Here is an 18,507-nt window from a genome sequence, read left to right on the forward strand (position 1 = left end):
ACACGTGACAAGTTACTCCCACGATGGACAAGTGAACTTCCCTTCCCGTTGCTGGTGCCACATGCTTTGGCCAGCGTGAGGTTAGGGGGCGTGATATGAGCAGTTCTCTGAGTTGAGGTTGGCCCCCTGTGGACTCCATTACCAAGGAAAGAGCATGCCCCAGAAACAGCTGTTGGTCCAGGGAGGGCGAGCAGGCACACCCCAAGTTTGGTGATAGTTTGTCACACAGCATTATCATATTAATACCTGGCTAAAACCAACAGCTGCCCTGTTTTTAGGAGATCCTTCAAGTCTCCCCTTCCCTGTGGTCCCCCACTCTCCCTTCCACGTGCTCTCTCTGAGCACAGCACCAACTCATGAACAGACAAAATGGCAGCTGTAGGGCCTTCCCTGGTGGCGCAGGGGTTGAGAGCTGGGCTGTGAAGCTGCCTGCAGCCTCTGCAGCACCGGTTTGATCCCCGGGAGCCGGTGAGGGTCCCACATGGCACGACAGATCTCTCCTGCTGCGCCTGCTGCTCCCCTCAGCAGTGTATTTCATCAGTCTGCCTGTTCTGTTTCCTGCTCTGGTGAATTCTCTCACCCTCCCACGCTTCTGAATGTACCCAGTGCTTGTATAAATAAATAAATAAATCTTTAAAAAAAAAAAAAAAAGGCGGCTGTAGTGCCTGCGCCTGCTTGGCCCACAGGACACATGGGCAGCTGGGCTGGACCCACATACCTTCCTGGCACTTGGCACCACTGAGCCCCAGAGGGCAGACACACCGGTAGCCATTGATCTCATCCACACAGGTTGCCCCAAAGGCACAAGGTGAAGACTGGCATTCGTTGATGTCTAGGAAAAACAGAGTTCAAGTTTAAGCTCCAATGGGAGGTCGCAATGTTTTTCTATTTACTGATGTAACAAATAGAAAAGCTGATGACTCTGTCATACAATCAGCACTGAAACAGATCAGTGCTCTCAAAACCCCCCTCCAAGTCACTGCCCCTAAAGACCAGCATTAGCCTAACTCCTGAAACAGCTGAGAACTATTTCAGGAGGCAGCAGTGAAATAAGTTTCCTTTTTCTCTGATAATACAATTTAGAGCAAGGGGCTACAAAGTTTCTGAAAAAGGGTCAGATGGCAAATATTTTAGACTTTGTAGGCCATGTTGTCTGCCTTGACTACCCAACTCTATTATCACAAGATGAAAGCAGCCATACACCACATAAACAAGAGTGGCTGTATGCCAACTTTACAAAAACAGGCAGCGGGCCAGAACTGGCCCCCTGGCCCTAGTCAGCCAACCCCTGATTTAGAAACATGAAACAGATACAATACACGCCCATGGAGTGCTCAAACCCAGTCAATCCCAGACTTCCTCAGGCTCCAGGAAATTTTTAAATAATCCTGTGACAAAAACAACAAAACCCAAACTAGTCTATCACCTTTTTTTTTTTTCCTTTCATAAAAGGGCATGTAAAGGCAGCTCAAAATCAAGAATAAAAATTGAAAAACTGCATTGCCCTTCCCCGCCCCTCTTTCTGTTTTAATCATTTCTCCAGGGCCCAAAGGAGCCTTTGGAAACCACAGCCCTAGTCCCCCCCTTCCATTTGTATTAGCTCTGTCCTGCACCAGCATAGCTGTGGTTAATATCCATTTGCCCATAATTTCATGTTAGTCACAGGGAAAAAAAAAAAAAACAAAAACACAGTTTCCTTAGGGGCCTCTGAGTGGATTAATCATCAAAATGTGTGGCTGGTACTCTGTTCTCTAGAATAGGGAGGGCTGTGCCACCCAGGGAAGGAATAGCAGGTACCTGGGAAGATTCAATGAGGGGCATCTTAATCCCTGCTAGAGGGGGAATTAATTGTCAAGACTATAAGGAACTGTGGCCATAACTGTTTTAAAGATGAAATGTCTCAGGCTGGTGTGGGGAATTGGAAGCAGGGTGAACCAACTAGGAGCCATCCTTACTTATTCTGCAGTCGGGTCCAGCAAAACCGGGGGCACATTCACACCGGTACCAGTTGTCTCCATCAACACAGGTGCCACTGTTGTAACTGAGAAGCAAGCAAAGACCTTGGTTACCAACCTCCCGATCCTTCACTCTGGCTGCCAGTGACTCACACACAGCCACCGCGGTGACACTCACTGGCTTTCACCCCTGGCCACATGCACCATGGCCTGGGTCCCACCCCTAGAGAGTCTAATTTCACAGGTCTCCATTGCAGCCCAGGCACTGGGACTTTTAAAAGCTCCCCAGGTGATTCTTGTGCACAGCCAAGGTTGAGAATCTCTGCTCTAAATGAAGATACAACCTGGCTAATTAAAGTGTGGTCTATGGACCAGCAGGATTGGCATCACCTGGGAGCTTGTTAGAAAGGCAGGAGGGTCTGCAACTCTATCCCAACCTCCTAAATTAAGCTGCATTTAAAGAAAGTTCCCTGCACAATGCCCATGCACTTATCAGCCAAGTACTGGTTTAAAGGGTGGTTGTACTTACCAGGGATGAGGACTGCAGTCATTGGTATCTGCCAAGGAAAAAGAATTTAATAGCAAGGCCTTCCATAAGGCAAGCTAGTCTCCACCCGAAGTAACACCACTACTTATTACCATAATACCCAAATGATAAAGCCGTTAACACCAGCCAAATGTGCACCAAGACCTCTGCTCAATTGGAACCAGGCCTGTACCACTTTGTTCCATTTGCCGTGGGACACATGTACACAGGAAGAGGCCCTGGTAGGGGTGGGAAAGGGGTGTGAAAATGGAAGGAGACAGGCTGCTGGTCAGACCAGAGCTGGGAACTGAGACGCCATCTGTCTCCACTTATCTCACTGTGACTTTCTCATGCCCAGGTCAGAGCTGCATCCCATCAAGTCATTAGGACAGACCCAGGTGATGCAGAAGCAGACATCAAACAGCTCGGCTTCTGGTTTCCAGTGCAAGTCCCCGAGGGTGTCAGGATGTGCTCCTGCAGCCTCACGAGAGTGTGTGTGTGTGTGTTGGGGGGGGGGATGTTGGGGGAGGGGGAGGCCAGATAAGGACACTCACTCTGAGTGCAGATGGGCCCCTCCCAGCCTTCTTTGCAGACACACGTGAAGGTCTCGCCGTTGACCACACAGGTGCCCCCATTATGGCAGGGGTTGGGCAGGCAGCTACTGTTTCTGGCTGCAAGATAAGAGAACACCCCTGTGAGGATACCAAGAGAATGTGGAGGGGGCAGAACCAACTTAGAGCAGTCACAGTTGCACAGGTGGCCCACTGAGCTCCATGTGAGGCAGGAGGTTACCTATGTTGCAGGTCGTTCCTTCCCAGCCTCCAGGACACATGCACTTGAAAGCATCCCCTTCGTCATAGCAGGTACCGCCATTGTTGCATGTGGCCTCGTCACATTGACTGTCGCCTGAAGGAAGAAAATCCTGTGTGAGCCCCTGGCTAGCCCCCCTCACAAAAGAGAGAGGGAGGGATCCCAGAGACAGGGTCCCCACCAGCTACCACTTACGTGAATGGCAGGTCTTTCCTTTCCACCCATTTTTACAGTCACAGTAAAAATCGTTGACCAGGTCACGGCATGAGCCCCCATTGTGGCAGGGGTTGTGGCTGCAGTCATTGATGTCTAGAAGCAAAGAGGGGACATGCGGCTGAAGGCCCTCCAGGCCCACTGACAACACCTCCAACCTCACTGCCCCTTCTTAGAGCCCGACACCAGTAAGCAGCCCAGCTGAACAGCACCTATCCCCAGGAGTAGAGGAGGCGTCACCAGGTCACTGTTCATGCCCTAGTTAGGCAGGGGAAGCTACTCCCACAGAAATTACATCAGAAATTGCAATCAGAACGGAAAGGTGATTACTTTCCTTATAAGCGGGTATATTTCTTGTCCTAACTGAACCGTCTAATTCTATAGAGCCTCCGCAGATGCCCCTTTCTACTGAGTGCCATTAGCTTTCACAAATGCAAGTAACAAATGCAACTTTCTGCAATGCTGGGCCACTGCAGTGCCTATTTGGATCTTACTTCCAGAAACTTCTATTAAAAAGACTGCCCATGCTGAAGCAAGATCCTCCCCAAGTCACCCCCTGCATCCCAGATGCATCAATCCCAGGACCACAGACTCACTGGTTTCACAGTAGGCTCCCTCCCAGCCGTCACTACAAATACACTTGTAGGAGTTGACACCGTCAATGCAAGTGCCACCATTTTTACAGGGGTTGCTCTCACAGTCATTAATATCTGTGAAGGAAGACAAACATAGTAACAGGTAAATGAAGGACAAGGAATACTAGAGCCAGTCACTGTTATATGTTCTCAGCTGCCTCCTGAGGAAATACAACAGCCCCTCAGCACTCAACTCCATCAAAACTATCTTTCAAATGCAACGGGCATTTTATCAAACAGGGTCCTCCAGAAAATGCCTTGTCCATTTTATTTCATGCCCTCCTATATGAACCTACTTGGTGGGAGTGGGGAAGAAACTCCTGTGAATGCAGGGTCACCCAAACTATTAAGATTCTAGAGCATTCTAAAATTAACTTTCTGGCTAGGAGGCAGCAGTGATGTCACAAATTAAGCAGAACCTCGGGCTTAGATCCTAGATGTAATGGTAAGCTCTGACTTGTCTCAGTGGAAATGATTCAATACTTAAATGATCCCCGAGTTGGACAGAGGCAGGACGGGGGCACCATGCCCCATTCCCCGGTGAGGGGTCTTACTTTCATGGCAGTATGTTCCAGTGAAGCCTTTGTTACAGTCACAGGTGAATTTGCCTCCCGACTGACTCTTGCACTTCCCATGGGGACCGCAGACATTCGAGGAAATATACCGCACCCCTTCAGGCGTGTCATTGGAAGCCATGGCCACTGTACAGCTGTCAATCACTGGAAGACAGACTGGGCGTCAGATCACGGCCACAGACCCATATGACACGGCTCTCCTAAGCCAAGGAGCTGGGCACGCCAAGCCTGCTTTCTGGAGACAGATACCCTCAGCTAATGAGGGTGAAGTCAAGAGGCTGTGGCACACTGACGGGTAAGGCTGGACTCTAGGTGGGGAAAGAAAAAGTTTCCAACATGTTCTCCCTGTGTAGCCAAGCAGCCTACATGTTTGTGGTCACCCTTCATCCTGCCTTGGACATCTACACAATTTAGTGGAAGCTTGCTAAGGAAGAACCAGTTTGACCTCCTTTCTACTTTCTTGTACTGAAGCAAGACTGAAGGAAGAACTTATGAAACCTGTAAGACTGCACCTCATAAAGCAGCCACAGGGGGCTATTTAAGTGCACTGAAATTAAAGTAAGTTTCAAGTTGCACTTCTCTGGTTCTAAATGCTCAGTGGTCGCACAGAGTCCGGTTATGGAACCCAATTGTACAGATCCAGACACCCCGTGGCTGTGTTAATGACAGTGGTTCTACTGACAGTGGGACGCTGAGGAATTTATCTCAGCAATGCATGTCTGCTCACCCCAACACAGGAATGCTAATGTAACCTCCATTCTCGCCCAGTTGTAGATGAGATTCCTCAACTGCAAGACCTGCACAGACTGCTTGTCTTGGCTCGCCAAAGCAGCTTTCAATCTGCTCACCTAGACTCCTTCTGAGACTTTCATGGGGCAGTGACAAATGGCAAAGGAGGAGCAAGCCTTGGGGGGTCAAGCCAGGACAGGGTGGGCTGTTGGAGGGAAGGTACCTTCACAGGGAGTTGTGCGGCAGTGGTCTTTAAGGTGGGAGCAGTTTTTGCCTTCATAATCCTCGGGACACTTGCAGAAATAGTCGCTGGCACGGTTGTAGCACTGGGCGCCATTCTGGCAGGGATTGGGCTCACAATAATCTATGTCCAGCTGCGAAGATCAGTGGCAGGGAAGGGGGAAAGGAAACAAAGTGAAACCAAGGTGTGAGCTGAACTTCACTGGGGCAGCAGGCAATGGATGGAGACCTTCATCTACTTCTATCAGAATACCCTGCATGGCACACAGTTCTGTCCTAGAGACTGCCCGGAAAGCATTTGAAAAGACAGGGCAGAGTGGGATTGAGCCAGAGCAGGAGACACAATGAACACAAAATCAAATCGACAGGCTACTGACACTTAAAAAAAAAAAAAAAAATCACTCCTCAATCTCCTTCCATGAGCATTTGTTTAGCAGAAATCTCTGGTCAGTAGAAGGTTAACAGGTCTCATGGAGACGCAGAGTTGGGGGTGGCGGGGAAGTGGGAAGGGAGGGGCGGAGGAGGAGGAGTCTTCACTGTAATAAGTTGGCCTTCAGAGGATCTAGCCCCACTCACCTGACAGAGGTTTCCAGAGAAACCAGTGGGACACAGACACTGGAATCTGTTGATTTCATTCTGACAGTGACCCCCATTCAAACAGGGGTTGCTGGCGCATTCATCGATGTCTCTCTCACAGTGATCGCCTGCATAGCCAGGTGGACAGATACAGCGATAACCATTAACCAAATCCTGGAGGAGGAGAAGGAGGGGGGAGAAACACATGCATTTTTTTCTATGTATTCCACAAACACAGGTCTTCAGGGGTTTAGCAGGTTACAGTTCAGCTGATTTACTGAAATAGTCAGAGGCCAAGCTCTTGAAATGTGTTAAAGAGGAATTTCTCCATGCATGCCTTCAACTTGACTCCCAGGAGGCTGGGGCAACATATACTTGCATGACATTTCCAGAAACTCATTTTCCACCTGCACTTTTAAATCTTGCAGGGACAGAGCTCTCCCAGGTCACACACATCTTAAGATTTGTTGTCAATCATTAAGGTTTTGATTTAAGCCAAGATTTACATACCCGACAAGAGGCGTCATTCTGACACTGGCCAAGGCAGTCATTAATATCTGAAAAATAAACAAGTCATCATATTAAAGAGGCAATTTACATTGAAATTGGGCTTAATTGAAAAGCCTTCTCAGCCCAGAACAGATAAAAGCTTCAAATCAGATTTCCTGTGTGCTTCCTGTGAGATAAGGTTATTAAGCTGGGTGGGAACCCTCCCTAATTCATCCAGACTGAGCCAGTGAAACTTCACATCATTGTTTTAGCCACCTTATCAGAATATGGCCGTTTTGCCAGCTAATGAGCGTGATAAAGTAGATGTTTTCATTTCTTCCTGATCACTCCCTCTCCAAAAACATTCCCTCCAGAACATTTTCCTTCGACTGTCAAGGCACGAGTGGAGCCTGCCTTTCAACACCCAAGTTTCATGAAAATCAAAATCAAAACAGCCACTCACTTATGTCACAGTTCTGACCCATCCAGCCGGGGAGGCAATCACAGTAGTAGCTGGCAATCAGATTCTTACAGGATTTGGCATTTACACAGGGTTTGGCCTCACATTCATTTGCATCTGAAAGAAAAGGAGGATGAGCAATGAGAATTCTTCCCCCATTTTCCCCTCCAAAATATCATACTAATCTAGTTTTTGTCTGAAATGAGACATTTTAATAAGCTAGCTAAATAAGAGATACTAGGTTCCCTGGATGTTGAACAGCTGATCCCTCTCCCTAGCTATTATCCAATAAGGAATGCTAATTGATAACTTTCCGGCTGCTGGTTAACAACCAGCATTCCCCCCGCCCCCCCCAACAGAATAGCCGAAAGCCACCAGTCAGGCATTTCTGTGCAAAACCCCTCGCAGCCTAGTTGCTGGGATTTAAATGTGGCAAAAAGAATGCAGACAGCTCATTCCTCAAGAGATCATTCCCGTTTGGAACCCAGCTGAACACTCCTCGGACAGACGATTGACATGGTTCAAGGAATCCCACGACTTTCCCACAGGGCCTAAGAGCCAGTACATTTGCATTTGAGTTATTTCTCCCAGACCCGCTGGACTCTCCATAATAAATTGCTTCTTCGCATGACGGCAAACTGACACCACTGGTCCTGCACTCATCTCCTTAACAGCTCTGACTATCAAGGTCCACCGAGTTGCAGGACTTCTTACCTAACTGGCATGTCTTGCCAGTCCACTGGGGTGGGCACACACACTTAAATCCATTCACCAAGTCCTGGCAGGTGCCCCCGTGGGAACAGTTATTTGGAGAGCAGTCATCGATGTCTGTTTGACAAAAAAGGGAAGAGGGTTGGCAATTTCATCTCAATCTGCTTGACAATTAGATCATTTAATACCACCCACCCCTCACACGCAGAGCCTTCACTTAAGAGCCAGACACCTGCTCTAGTGGTTGCTACAGTGACGATGAGGTCCGATTTTAGCTTTAAATCCCCCACTGCCCCAGTTAATTTAATCCCCGACCTAGGAGGGTGGGGAGGGACAGCTGGATGCCTGGAGCATCAGCCCTCTGGTAACATGGCACACCTCTCACTGCTTACTCATTTTTTTTAAAGATTTATTTATGCATACAAGAACTGGGGTACAGGCCAGAGGTGTGTGTGTGGGGGTGAGAGGATTCACCAGAGACAGAGTGGGGAGTAGAACAGGCAGACTGACTGAAATACACTGCTGAGGGGAGCAGCGGGTGAGGCAGGAGGGGTCTGCTGCACCATGTGGGTTGCTCCCTGGCTGGCTGGGGATCGAACTCGTGCTGCAGCGGCTGCGGATAGCTTCAAAGAGCTGTGCGTAAATCCTGCGCCACCAGGGAGGCCCTTGCTTACTCATTTTTAAAGAAAAGGTTTCGCTATGGCTAATAAGCGGTAAGGAAAATAACCCTTCTTTCCAAGCAGAAAACCTTATTGTCACTTGCTCATAGTTTCCCCAAAATAACAGCATCCCCATCCCCCACCTCCACAATGGCTTTCTAACAATTAACTTGACTGCCTACTTATGAGGTGCCAGGCTCTATTTGTGAATTCACTCACAGTCTTCACCACTCTGGTCCAGGTCGGGGATTACAGGGCCAGAGTACCACCAGTTGGGCTTGAAGAAGGCCATCGTGCCAACCCAGGCAATCTGACCCCTGAAAACACACCCTGCACCACACCCAGCACCGCTCTCGGTGTGCTGACAACAGTGGAACGTTCTCGGGGCTGGCAGCACCCCAGAAACCCAGCTTGTGAAAGAATATGGACTACCCAATTCTGGAGGGAATATGTGGGCCCAAAGATCTGTACTGTGAAGCACCCAGGAAGTTCTGATGGGCAAACAGACCTCACAGTTACTCTTTCAAGACCATCACCTCTCAAGTTCAGTAGTGACAACCTCCCTTGCAGGCAACCCTCCAATGGCTGCAAGGAGCACCATGATGGATTCAGAAGTACACCCATGGGGCAGAGGCAAAGGACAAGCTGTTTCATGAATAAGTTTCTTCCAGGAGCAGACACAGGCTAACTTAGTGGGGTCAGATGAAGATACCTGGAGCCTTAACTGCAAAGACCGGAAGCTCAAGTCAGATCACCCCCACCCCAAAACCAGTCTGCATCCAGTCTGCCCCACCAGCAGAACCATTACCACGGCCGATGTGGACCACATATCTGCTGCAACTCTGTATACTGAGACCCAGGACAAAACTCAGACTTACTTGTGGAGCACGTGGGGCCAGTCCAGCCTGGAGAACACTCACACTCAAACCCCAGGGAGGTCTCCTTGCAGCTGCCTCGGTTGTGGCAGGGATCAGAGAGGCATGCGTGCTCTGCTGCAAAACACCAGGCAGGATACCAGTCAGCAAGGTCCACCTGCTTTGTGCTACCTACACCCTCTCCCCACAGCCCCGTCCCTTCAAGCCTGCCCCATACCTGGGCCACCAGCTCCAACTTATTTTACAAAATCAAAGCATGTGATACAGCCCTTCTGTGTATGGGGAAGAAAGGAAGTCATCTTTTTCGCTAAGCTGTCTCCAGCCAGATTCCAAGACACCCCAAAGCTGCTGCCATGGTATCAGATGTTGCCTCCCCTACACTAGTCAGCATCACCCACAAACCTGAGGGATCTGAAAGGCGTTCTAGAGGCCCACAGAACTGCAGAAATATCAAATCTTAACTGTAGAGGATATTTTGAGTCCTAAAAGTAAATTTTTCTAAGCAGAAAACTTAAAGGCATCTTGTTTGCCTGGACCACTTACCAATTTCACAGTTCGCTCCTGAATAGCCCTCAGGGCAGGAACACTGATATTTGTCAGGACCTGTGTTGCTACAAGTTCCCCCATTGAGACAAGGCTGATGTGTTCCGCAGTAATTGAGATCTGCCAAAAAGACCCCAGAGAAGTTATTCAGAGAAGCCCAGAAAGATTGCACCCCCACTGCATTTCTAGGCTCCCCCAAAAAACTATCTGACAAATGCTGACAGATCCAGAATGAAAGCTTTATAAAAATAAATATAAGTAAATCCCAAATGACAACCACTCTGCTCCCTGCTCCCCAGACTCCTCCGCCCAGGTCCTTGCCCAGCCCCCGCACATCCCAGGCCCTACCTTTGTCACAGAGCTGGCCACCCCAGTTGGTCTCACAGAGGCACTGCCAGGGCTCATTACAGGTGCCGTGGACACAGCCCGGGTGCGGGATGCACTTGTCACAGTACAGACCCTGCCAGCCGTACTGGCACCTGGGGACAGACAGCACAACTTCTTTTAGTGTCTAGAACATTCTAGCTGTGCCATTAAAATGGAAGAAAGAACAGCCTAGGCCTATTCTGATTTTTGGTGACAGGATGGTAGGCTTCCCAGGTTTGTCTGGGGGTTCCCTCTAAACAAACATTTTCATAATCAGGCTTGGTCCCCTCCCAAATGACTCTCAACAAAAGGAGGGCTGTTTGGGAAGAGGCCAGCACAGAGCTCTCAGACTCCCAGAACTCTTCTCAGGCTCACACCAAAGAGCTGAGGGTGGGGACATGGAATAAATCAACCCTAGGGCCTCGGAAGGCAGACTATACAGGAACAGAAAGGACACTTGGTGACAATAGCCATGTGAAAGTCTCAAATGCGGCACTTTTGGCAATTTTTACACAGCAGCTCGGCCCAACTCTTTGTCTACACGGCAAGTCACGACCCCAGCACACAAAGATGCAACCAGACACCAAGTGCAGCAGGAAACGGCCTCATGACGAGGCTTTATGAAATCAGCCAGGAGGGACTTGGAGGGTGGGGGAGGGAGGAGGGACCATCCTCTTTTTGGCAAAGACAAGGGCAAGAGCTCTAAACCCACTTCTGCAGGGAGGGAGAGGGGTGCAACAGCACTTGGAACCAATTCCACACGTAATTTATGACCCAGGACTTTGGCTGTTTATGCTAATTTATTTTATAGTTATTTCTCACTTTGCAAAAAAAAAAAAGGTCAACTCAGTTTATCTAGTACTAGGGAAGGGAGTCAAGTTTCCTTCATAAGCGCCTCATTAATCTAGACTCTTTAGAAGCCAAATGGTGCCTTTGATCCCCAAACAAAAACACAAACATAAACCTTCACCTGGGTAGGAGAAAGGGCAGGGTCTCAAGCACTCTCCCCTCAAGTTTCAAGCCCTCTGAAACTTTAACTGCCTTCTCGAAAATCAAGTTTTAACAAACAGAGGGGGCGGCTGGGGTAAGGCATGATGGTGGGGTGAGGAACAGAAGCAGGCAAGGACCTAGAAAAAGACATGGTCAGGACCAAAGCCCCATCACCGAGCTATAATTCTGGAAAAGAGGCACCCCCAAGGAGGAAAGGCTTTTGGTTTCCAGAGAGCTGGAGGCAGGCTAGCCTGTCATGGGAAAATTACAGGGATCTAGCTAATCACCCACAACTGACAATCCACCTAACCCCTGAGAATATTGACTAACCATTCCTAACTTCTAAAAACAAGGCATCCACACCCAAACGCAAGGAACCACCAGAAGGTGTGCTGTGAAATTAATCAGGACTCGGTACGCGTAAGCTGGAACATCAGTCTAAATGACAAATGACTACTTAATAGTGTAAAATAGGAATAAAATTATCTTCCAGAATTTTTCTAAAAAGTGGACAATCAAGTTAGTGGGCAGCTGGGAGGGAGAATCCATTCTGTAAAGACCGATATTCTCAGCTTGAAGAAGGGAACCGACTTGGCAACAGCAATATTCTTACTGTCTCTTCTTACTCCCTTCCAAATTAAGGATCCCTATACCTCTTCAATTTACCTAATAAAAGCAAGAAGAGGCAGCTGAGGACCCAACCTCACCTCTTAATTAATGAGAGCTGAATCCCCAGGCATAAAAAAGGAACCACAAGAGGCCACAGATGACTTCAAAAGAAAACAAATAAAAATACTGACCCTAAAAGAGGCATCCACAAAGTTATCCCAGTTTAATAATATATGATTAAGGTTCTCATGAGAAATTGAAGAGACTTTCCTCATATGATGATTCATAATTAAGTTTGATATTATTGGCAGGCTTGCAATAAAGCAAGCATGTGCACCCAGGAAAAGGAATCTAAGTCTATTTGAGAACAAAAAAACCAGGAAAGTTTTCTCATGTGGAAAGAAAAAAAAAAAAAAAAAACCACCTCTGTAATCCATAATCCAAAGGACAACTTGCAGGTAACTTGCCATTCAACCATTTCTGGAGCAGGACACAACCTGAACTTCCTTCGCTGGAAGGTTCTGTTTTGATTTTTCAAGGCGGGCAGGAGATGGGTTGGGAGACTATGCAAATGACGTGTGGGAAAGTCGCACCTTAAGTAAATAAGGGCACCAGTGCGTGTCTGGGCAGGGAGTGGGAGGTGAGACTTCGAAAGAGAAAGGGCTAAATTCTGGAAACAAAGCCTGTTGTTCTGGCTGGGACAGCCCTCCCCTGCGCAGCAATGTGTTTATTCTGATGACAGTAGCAGAAATCGAGGTTGGCCTCTGCTGATACTCATCAGAGTTCGGAGCAGGCCCAAAGTAGCTAATAGCACTGCAGATCTGACTGTGTCCAGAACACCCTTAATTAGGAAGAGTTAAGGTAGGGTGGATTCCTGGCTCAAACTTGACAGCAGTGCTGGTGAATAGTACAGTCAGTTGACACCAGTGCCAGCCAGGAAGTGAAGCCCCTCAGTCTTCCAGGAGATAAACTCCTCCGGAAATGTAGGAGGGGACAGTTTCAGGACAAGCTCTTTTTATTTTAATTCCAACTGCCTTGATTCCCACTGAAGCATCCAAGCCTCAGTGTTCAGGGCTCCTTGGGGCAGGGGAAAAGGAACAGATGGGGCAGTGGGTTCAGAAAGGTAAAAGCCACAGACAATCCTCCATACAGCAGCAATTTTCAAAATTTACCAAAGAGCAGCATCACGTGGGAGGTTTGTCAAAATATGATTCTTGGGCCAGGCCCTGGAATCTGCATTTTGACAGTTCCCGGTCCATCTGGGGAATGACACTTTCAGTGCTGAGATTTGTGGACAGTGATTCTGCAAGCGCAGTCCCCTCAGCAACTGCTGCATCGCTTGAGAGTTTGTTAGAAAGGCAGGCACGTTCACCTGGCCTGGCCCTGGCCTCTGGAGTCAGTTTGCACTGTACACTGAGCCCAGGTACTGAGTTCATTTCAGATGCACTGGTTTTAGACGATGTTTCATTGGCTTCCCTTGGCTCAAACCAAAGGAACTTTTGGGGCAACAGTGACAAGCCCAAAGGGCCCATTCAGTGTCACGTTAAACCCATTAATCCTTAAAATGTGGGAGGAGGACGAGTAAAGGGTGAGACTGTGTCAAAATGCCTCACACACCAACAATATTTCCTGAAACAAGCCCTTCTCAAATTGGCATGATGTACATTGCAGGAAGTTCCAAAAACTGTAATGGTGAAGCTGTCGGGGTAGGTTCCCGTTTGGCTTATGCATTGTCCCGGACCATAAAAGAACAGACTTCAAAGGCCAGCAGCAAAGTCTACATTCATCAGGCACCACTGACAAGATTCCAGCACAGCCATTAACCTCTCAGCACCGGCCTGGCTCCCGCCAGCAAAGGGGCCAGGAGATTGTACTAATCCCATTCTAAAGAATGCTCCACTTTCGCCTATTGATGGGAACCCTGGGGGAGGGTTGGGAGCCGGAAAACCGGGCAGGGGAGGGAGAGACTAAAAGAAACCAACCCACCTCCCTCCATTGAGTCCATTAGCACTTTAAGAGGAAGATTATAAAAAGTGTTATCAATTTACAGAACAGTTAATACATGAAGTCACTGACAATGCCCATAGCTGTGTTTGTTTTTTTTTTTTCCAAAAGAGAAGTGTGTGCATTCCACTGGACAGCTGGTATAATTTAATAAGCTTCGGATGTGCCTATTTGAGGTTTTTTTTTTAAAGCATTCTTGTCCACCAAAGGAAAAGTGGAATAGGCACAGTCACGTCAGCCCCCTTCTTGCATTAAAGTGATAATTATCAAAATTTAAAAAATAAGTGATTTACTCATTTACCTGCAGTCACCTGGGAGCTTGCAAGACCCGTGCTTGGGACTACAGCCCTGTCGGCAAATAGCTGTAAGAAACAGAAGGATACATCAGCACTCTGCCAGTTTCTTGCATTGGCCCATCATGAGAATGGCCTAGCACATTAAGCCTACAAAATCCATGATTTTAAGAGCTCTCATATCCAGTCCATTGTTAGAAGAGGAAGATGGGAGTTGCCCAAATAACAAACCCAGCTTTAAAATCAAGGTCATGCGAGCAGAGCCTCAAAACATGATACTGTTTGGGGACAAAATGCAGGCAAGTCAGAGGGGGAAGGGCCTCTTCACCCAGTCTTTCTAAACAATAGCCAGCCTGACCTCTGTCAATTCCCACCCTCGCCAAAAGGAAGAAAGAGGTGTAATCCTTCCCCATCTCACCCACTCTGTCAGATCAGGGCACATTCAGATGAGCCCCAGCCTCCTTAACTCACCCCCTTTCCCCCCCACCATGCCTGATGTCTCAGAAATACCATGGGACTAACAAAGCCAACCGGGCTGGTTTCATTTGGCAGGTTAATCCCGCAGCCAGATCTGGTTGTACTTTTCCAAAGCAGCCTTGCAATAGTTCTGCTTCCTTTGCTAAAATTTTAAAGGCATGAAAATACCAAACATTATATTAAAAGTTCAAGTAATTGTGGCTAATTTTTAAGACACAGCTTAAAGTGTCTATCAGTTGTTTCATTCGAATCCCAGAAATGCCATCCTTTCAAACCCTTGTCTCTAGTTAAGAAACAGAATTGCCCAGGAGACCTGTAAAATTCTTTCCCTTTGCCCCACTCCACAGAGCTCAGAAATTTATTCTCTGAATTTATCTTGAAAGGATTAACCTAATAATGCAAAATAAGCAGAGTATATTAAAGTTTGTGAGGGCCTATTATATGGCTAAGTAGAATGATCCATTAAGTTGCTATGAATTAGAATTGCTGAATTCCAGAAGAATATGGAGAATAGATCACACATTTATTTTGGAGTATGAAACCCCAGAATCTCCACTCACCCTCAAAGCCATGGCCCCCAAAACTGCCCTGAGCTCAGGGGCTCCCATTTCTTACAGAAGCATAGTGCTCAGACTTTAGGTCAGGTTCCTGAGAAGGAGACTCTAAGAAGGGGATTTAGGTGTAAGAGAAAGGGGTTGAGGGCAGCAGATGGGCCAGGGGAAGATGCTGAGCAAGGTCTTGGTCTCAGCATTCAGAATCTGGCTTCAATTTGATCATAGCGAAGGTTCTGGAGTTGGAACTGTAGCTCAGAGTAAAGGCAAAGGGGGCTGGCCTTTGTACCCCTGTGTTAGTCACTTAAAGATGGTAAGAGACGGGGTATGAGGTGGTGCCTATTCGGCCATGACAATGGTACAGGAGTGGCTGTGAGCTTTTAGCATCCAAAACTCAGCAGCTGGGGTATGGGGACACCAACAGTAGTCTCTACACTCATCAACTTCATGCTTCAGATCTACAGAACAACCAATACCTCACTCCACCTGAGAGAGCAAAAGGCCACCTAAACACAGGTGGATTGAGAATTAGACACCCAAAATAACTGCCACTAGGAGGTGGGTAACCCACCGGCATATGCTCACACACCTTTGTTACAGTCTGGGTCCGTCCAGCCTTCCATGCAAGTTTTGTTGCCATTCTGGTCACAGGCATAGTGTCCAAAGAAGTCATCTCTGGGTCGGCAGAACTTATTGCAGCCAAATCCATAGTAATAGTCATCGCAGGTCACACGGATCTGATACTCAAAGTGGGCAACCCCAGTGTTCTGCTTCAGTGTCTGCCACTGCCGGCTGGGATTAATCATGCCGGAATGAGAAGCTTTTTCAATAATGCTGTCAGGTTCTAGAGGCAAAAACAAAACAAAACCCTACATTAACATTCACATCCACAAACCATTTTGACTCTTTAATAACAACAGATGCACGGGGCACAAAATACAAACAGTAAAAATGGGCAGAAAATGAAAACCTTGTCCACCTGCCATGAAGGAATCACCAGTTCCATGTATTTATCCTTTTTAATGGCTGTATAGTATTTTATTGGCTAGAAATACAATGTGATAATTTACCTAGTTCCCTACATGTGCATTTAAGTTTTTATCAACTTTCACTATTAAGCAGTGACAACAGACATTCTTGAACATACCTGCCCGTGTGTCTGGTTCTGGCAATAAGAAATCTTAGAAGTGGAAGTGCTGAGTCAAAAAGAAAGCACACAACCCACTCATTTCTGTCCAGACTACCCCACACCATTACCAATGGAGCCTATCAATTTGCCCTCCCACTAGCACAGGAAACTATTTCCCAACAGCAGTGCCAACATTGTATGTTATTAAACTTTCTGATCTTTGTCTGATTAAGGTAAAGTATCTCTTGTTTTTAATTAGCATTTAATTAAGTGATGGTAAGTACCCTTTCACACGTTTATAAAACCATTGTATCTGTTCCTGGCAACTGTAATCTGTTCTCCCCTTTGCCATTTTTTCTACCACATCACTGGTCATACTGATTTGCAAAAGCTCTTTACATATTATAGAAGGTAGCTGCTTTTGGGATGATGCTTTTAAAGAAATGTCACTATTTGAAATAAAGGTTAATAATCTATCTCTTGTGGTTTTAGAATTTTGTGTCTTACTTTAGGAAAGCTCTACTTCCAAATGTTCATGAGAAGCCAAGAGTGAAGATATGTTTTTGATCCCCTTTGAGCTGGCACTTAAATAGTAATGCTGCCAACTTGAGGCATTTCACCTTTGCCCGGAAGGTGGGCGGGAAATTCATCCCAGTTTAGAGACAGATAGATTGAAGGGTTTTTTCCTGAAGACAATAAACATGTCCAGAGCTCAAGCGGCTCTCAGAAGGAATAAGAAGTGGTCCCTGCCCTGAGATCACTTATAATCTAGTCTAAGAGAAATGACAGGTACAAAAATAGCTCCAAACATCAGGTGCCAGAAGTTCAGGGAAGGGATCTGAAAAGGAAGCAAGGCACTAAGTCAGCACCCAGCTTGTTTTGTGTTTGTTTTCTTAAACCTGCCAGCACCAACCCTTCACCACCTTGTCAAATTCAAGGCCACCTTGGAGAGAATGTGTTAGGACCAACTTGCCATGTCTTTGTGATTCTTACCCACCCACACTCCTGTTTTTCTAGGCCCAGGGCCCGTGTTCCTTTACAAGGTTTTGCAAACTCTCTTGGTGACCAGGAGGGGAGGACTCCAGGGTGGCTTCATCCACACTCCTCTTCCAACATCACCCCAGCAATTCACCCTCTGGGTTTAACTGTCATGTGGGCAAGACAAGCCTTGCACAAGCCCACATACCTACAGACTTGCACCCCAACAAGCACAGAACCACTTGCAGATAATACGTTAACTTCAGTTTTGCAAATAAACACAGGCCAAAGAATGACAAAAATGCCCCTCCATTAACTGTGTTTGCTCTGTTGGTTCATTAAAGACCGTAGTGGGTTATTACCATGTGATTATGAGATCTTAATAAAGGAATGATTTAGACACGCTAGCCGGGGCTCAAAGGCTTCCAACTTCTCTCATGAAGGTGTCAACAACAAACAAGGTCCAGGGCAATCCTAAAGGTGCATATGGACATGTAATTTTCAGAAACTCAGTACACTTTCTACTTATTTCCAGGAAACTCTGTGAAGACAATCATTTCAGAATGCTCGATGGGGCTAACATATCCGGACAACTAATTTCACACCTGCATGGCAGATTTTTCCTAAGAGGCAAGAGTCAGAAAGCCAAGTGTGTCTGTGATGTGCTCTCTGGCATTTGGGTTACAGAGCAAAATCTCCTGCCTACTTCTCCTAAGCTGCTGCTGCCTGAATCTCACTGCCTATTGAACTGAAGTGTTATAAATGGATCTAGGGTAGTTCACTTGGAGGTCCAGCTCGGTGAGTGGAAAGGATGTCACAGGCCTTCCAGTAAGCTTCTACTGCATGAAAATGGAGCACCAAGCACCCACAACAGCCCTATGAGAGGCAAGTCTGAGCATAACCCAAGACCATGCCAACCCACAATCTAGACAAGAGCCTTAGCCAAGAAAGCTAAACTAGAAGGAAAACTTGGTCTTAAGTATGCCTGTTTGTGTTCACTCAGCTCCAGGGGAGAAAGAAAACCGTGGACCCTAACACGCTGTAGTCCTGAGCTGTAAGAGAAGTGACTTTGGGGTAATGAAAACAGGAGAGCTGCCTTAACACCATTTTCTAA

At 47.1% G+C, this 18,507-nt stretch overlaps 1 protein-coding gene across 1 annotated transcript in view; it reads right to left on the reverse strand.

The window, feature by feature from the left end:
- The window catches only part of JAG1 (jagged canonical Notch ligand 1), a gene marked incomplete at both ends in the record, with an annotated part of 32,876 nt that overhangs the window by 2,459 nt on the left and 11,910 nt on the right, over positions 1–18,507 (reverse strand). The window contains 18 exons of the mRNA XM_084248242.1: positions 719–832; positions 1,956–2,041; positions 2,485–2,512; positions 3,036–3,152; positions 3,274–3,387; positions 3,487–3,600; positions 4,101–4,214; positions 4,694–4,858; positions 5,667–5,817; positions 6,260–6,433; positions 6,770–6,816; positions 7,212–7,325; positions 7,923–8,036; positions 9,457–9,570; positions 9,997–10,116; positions 10,345–10,475; positions 14,267–14,327; positions 15,876–16,130. Coding sequence (XP_084104368.1) covers positions 719–832; positions 1,956–2,041; positions 2,485–2,512; positions 3,036–3,152; positions 3,274–3,387; positions 3,487–3,600; positions 4,101–4,214; positions 4,694–4,858; positions 5,667–5,817; positions 6,260–6,433; positions 6,770–6,816; positions 7,212–7,325; positions 7,923–8,036; positions 9,457–9,570; positions 9,997–10,116; positions 10,345–10,475; positions 14,267–14,327; positions 15,876–16,130 — 2,133 coding nt within the window. The remainder of the gene's footprint in view (positions 1–718; positions 833–1,955; positions 2,042–2,484; positions 2,513–3,035; positions 3,153–3,273; positions 3,388–3,486; positions 3,601–4,100; positions 4,215–4,693; positions 4,859–5,666; positions 5,818–6,259; positions 6,434–6,769; positions 6,817–7,211; positions 7,326–7,922; positions 8,037–9,456; positions 9,571–9,996; positions 10,117–10,344; positions 10,476–14,266; positions 14,328–15,875; positions 16,131–18,507) is intronic.

The sequence above is a fragment of the Talpa europaea genome (genome assembly GCF_964194135.1).
Source record: "Talpa europaea genome assembly, chromosome: 11".
Lineage (NCBI taxonomy): Eukaryota > Metazoa > Chordata > Mammalia > Eulipotyphla > Talpidae > Talpa > Talpa europaea.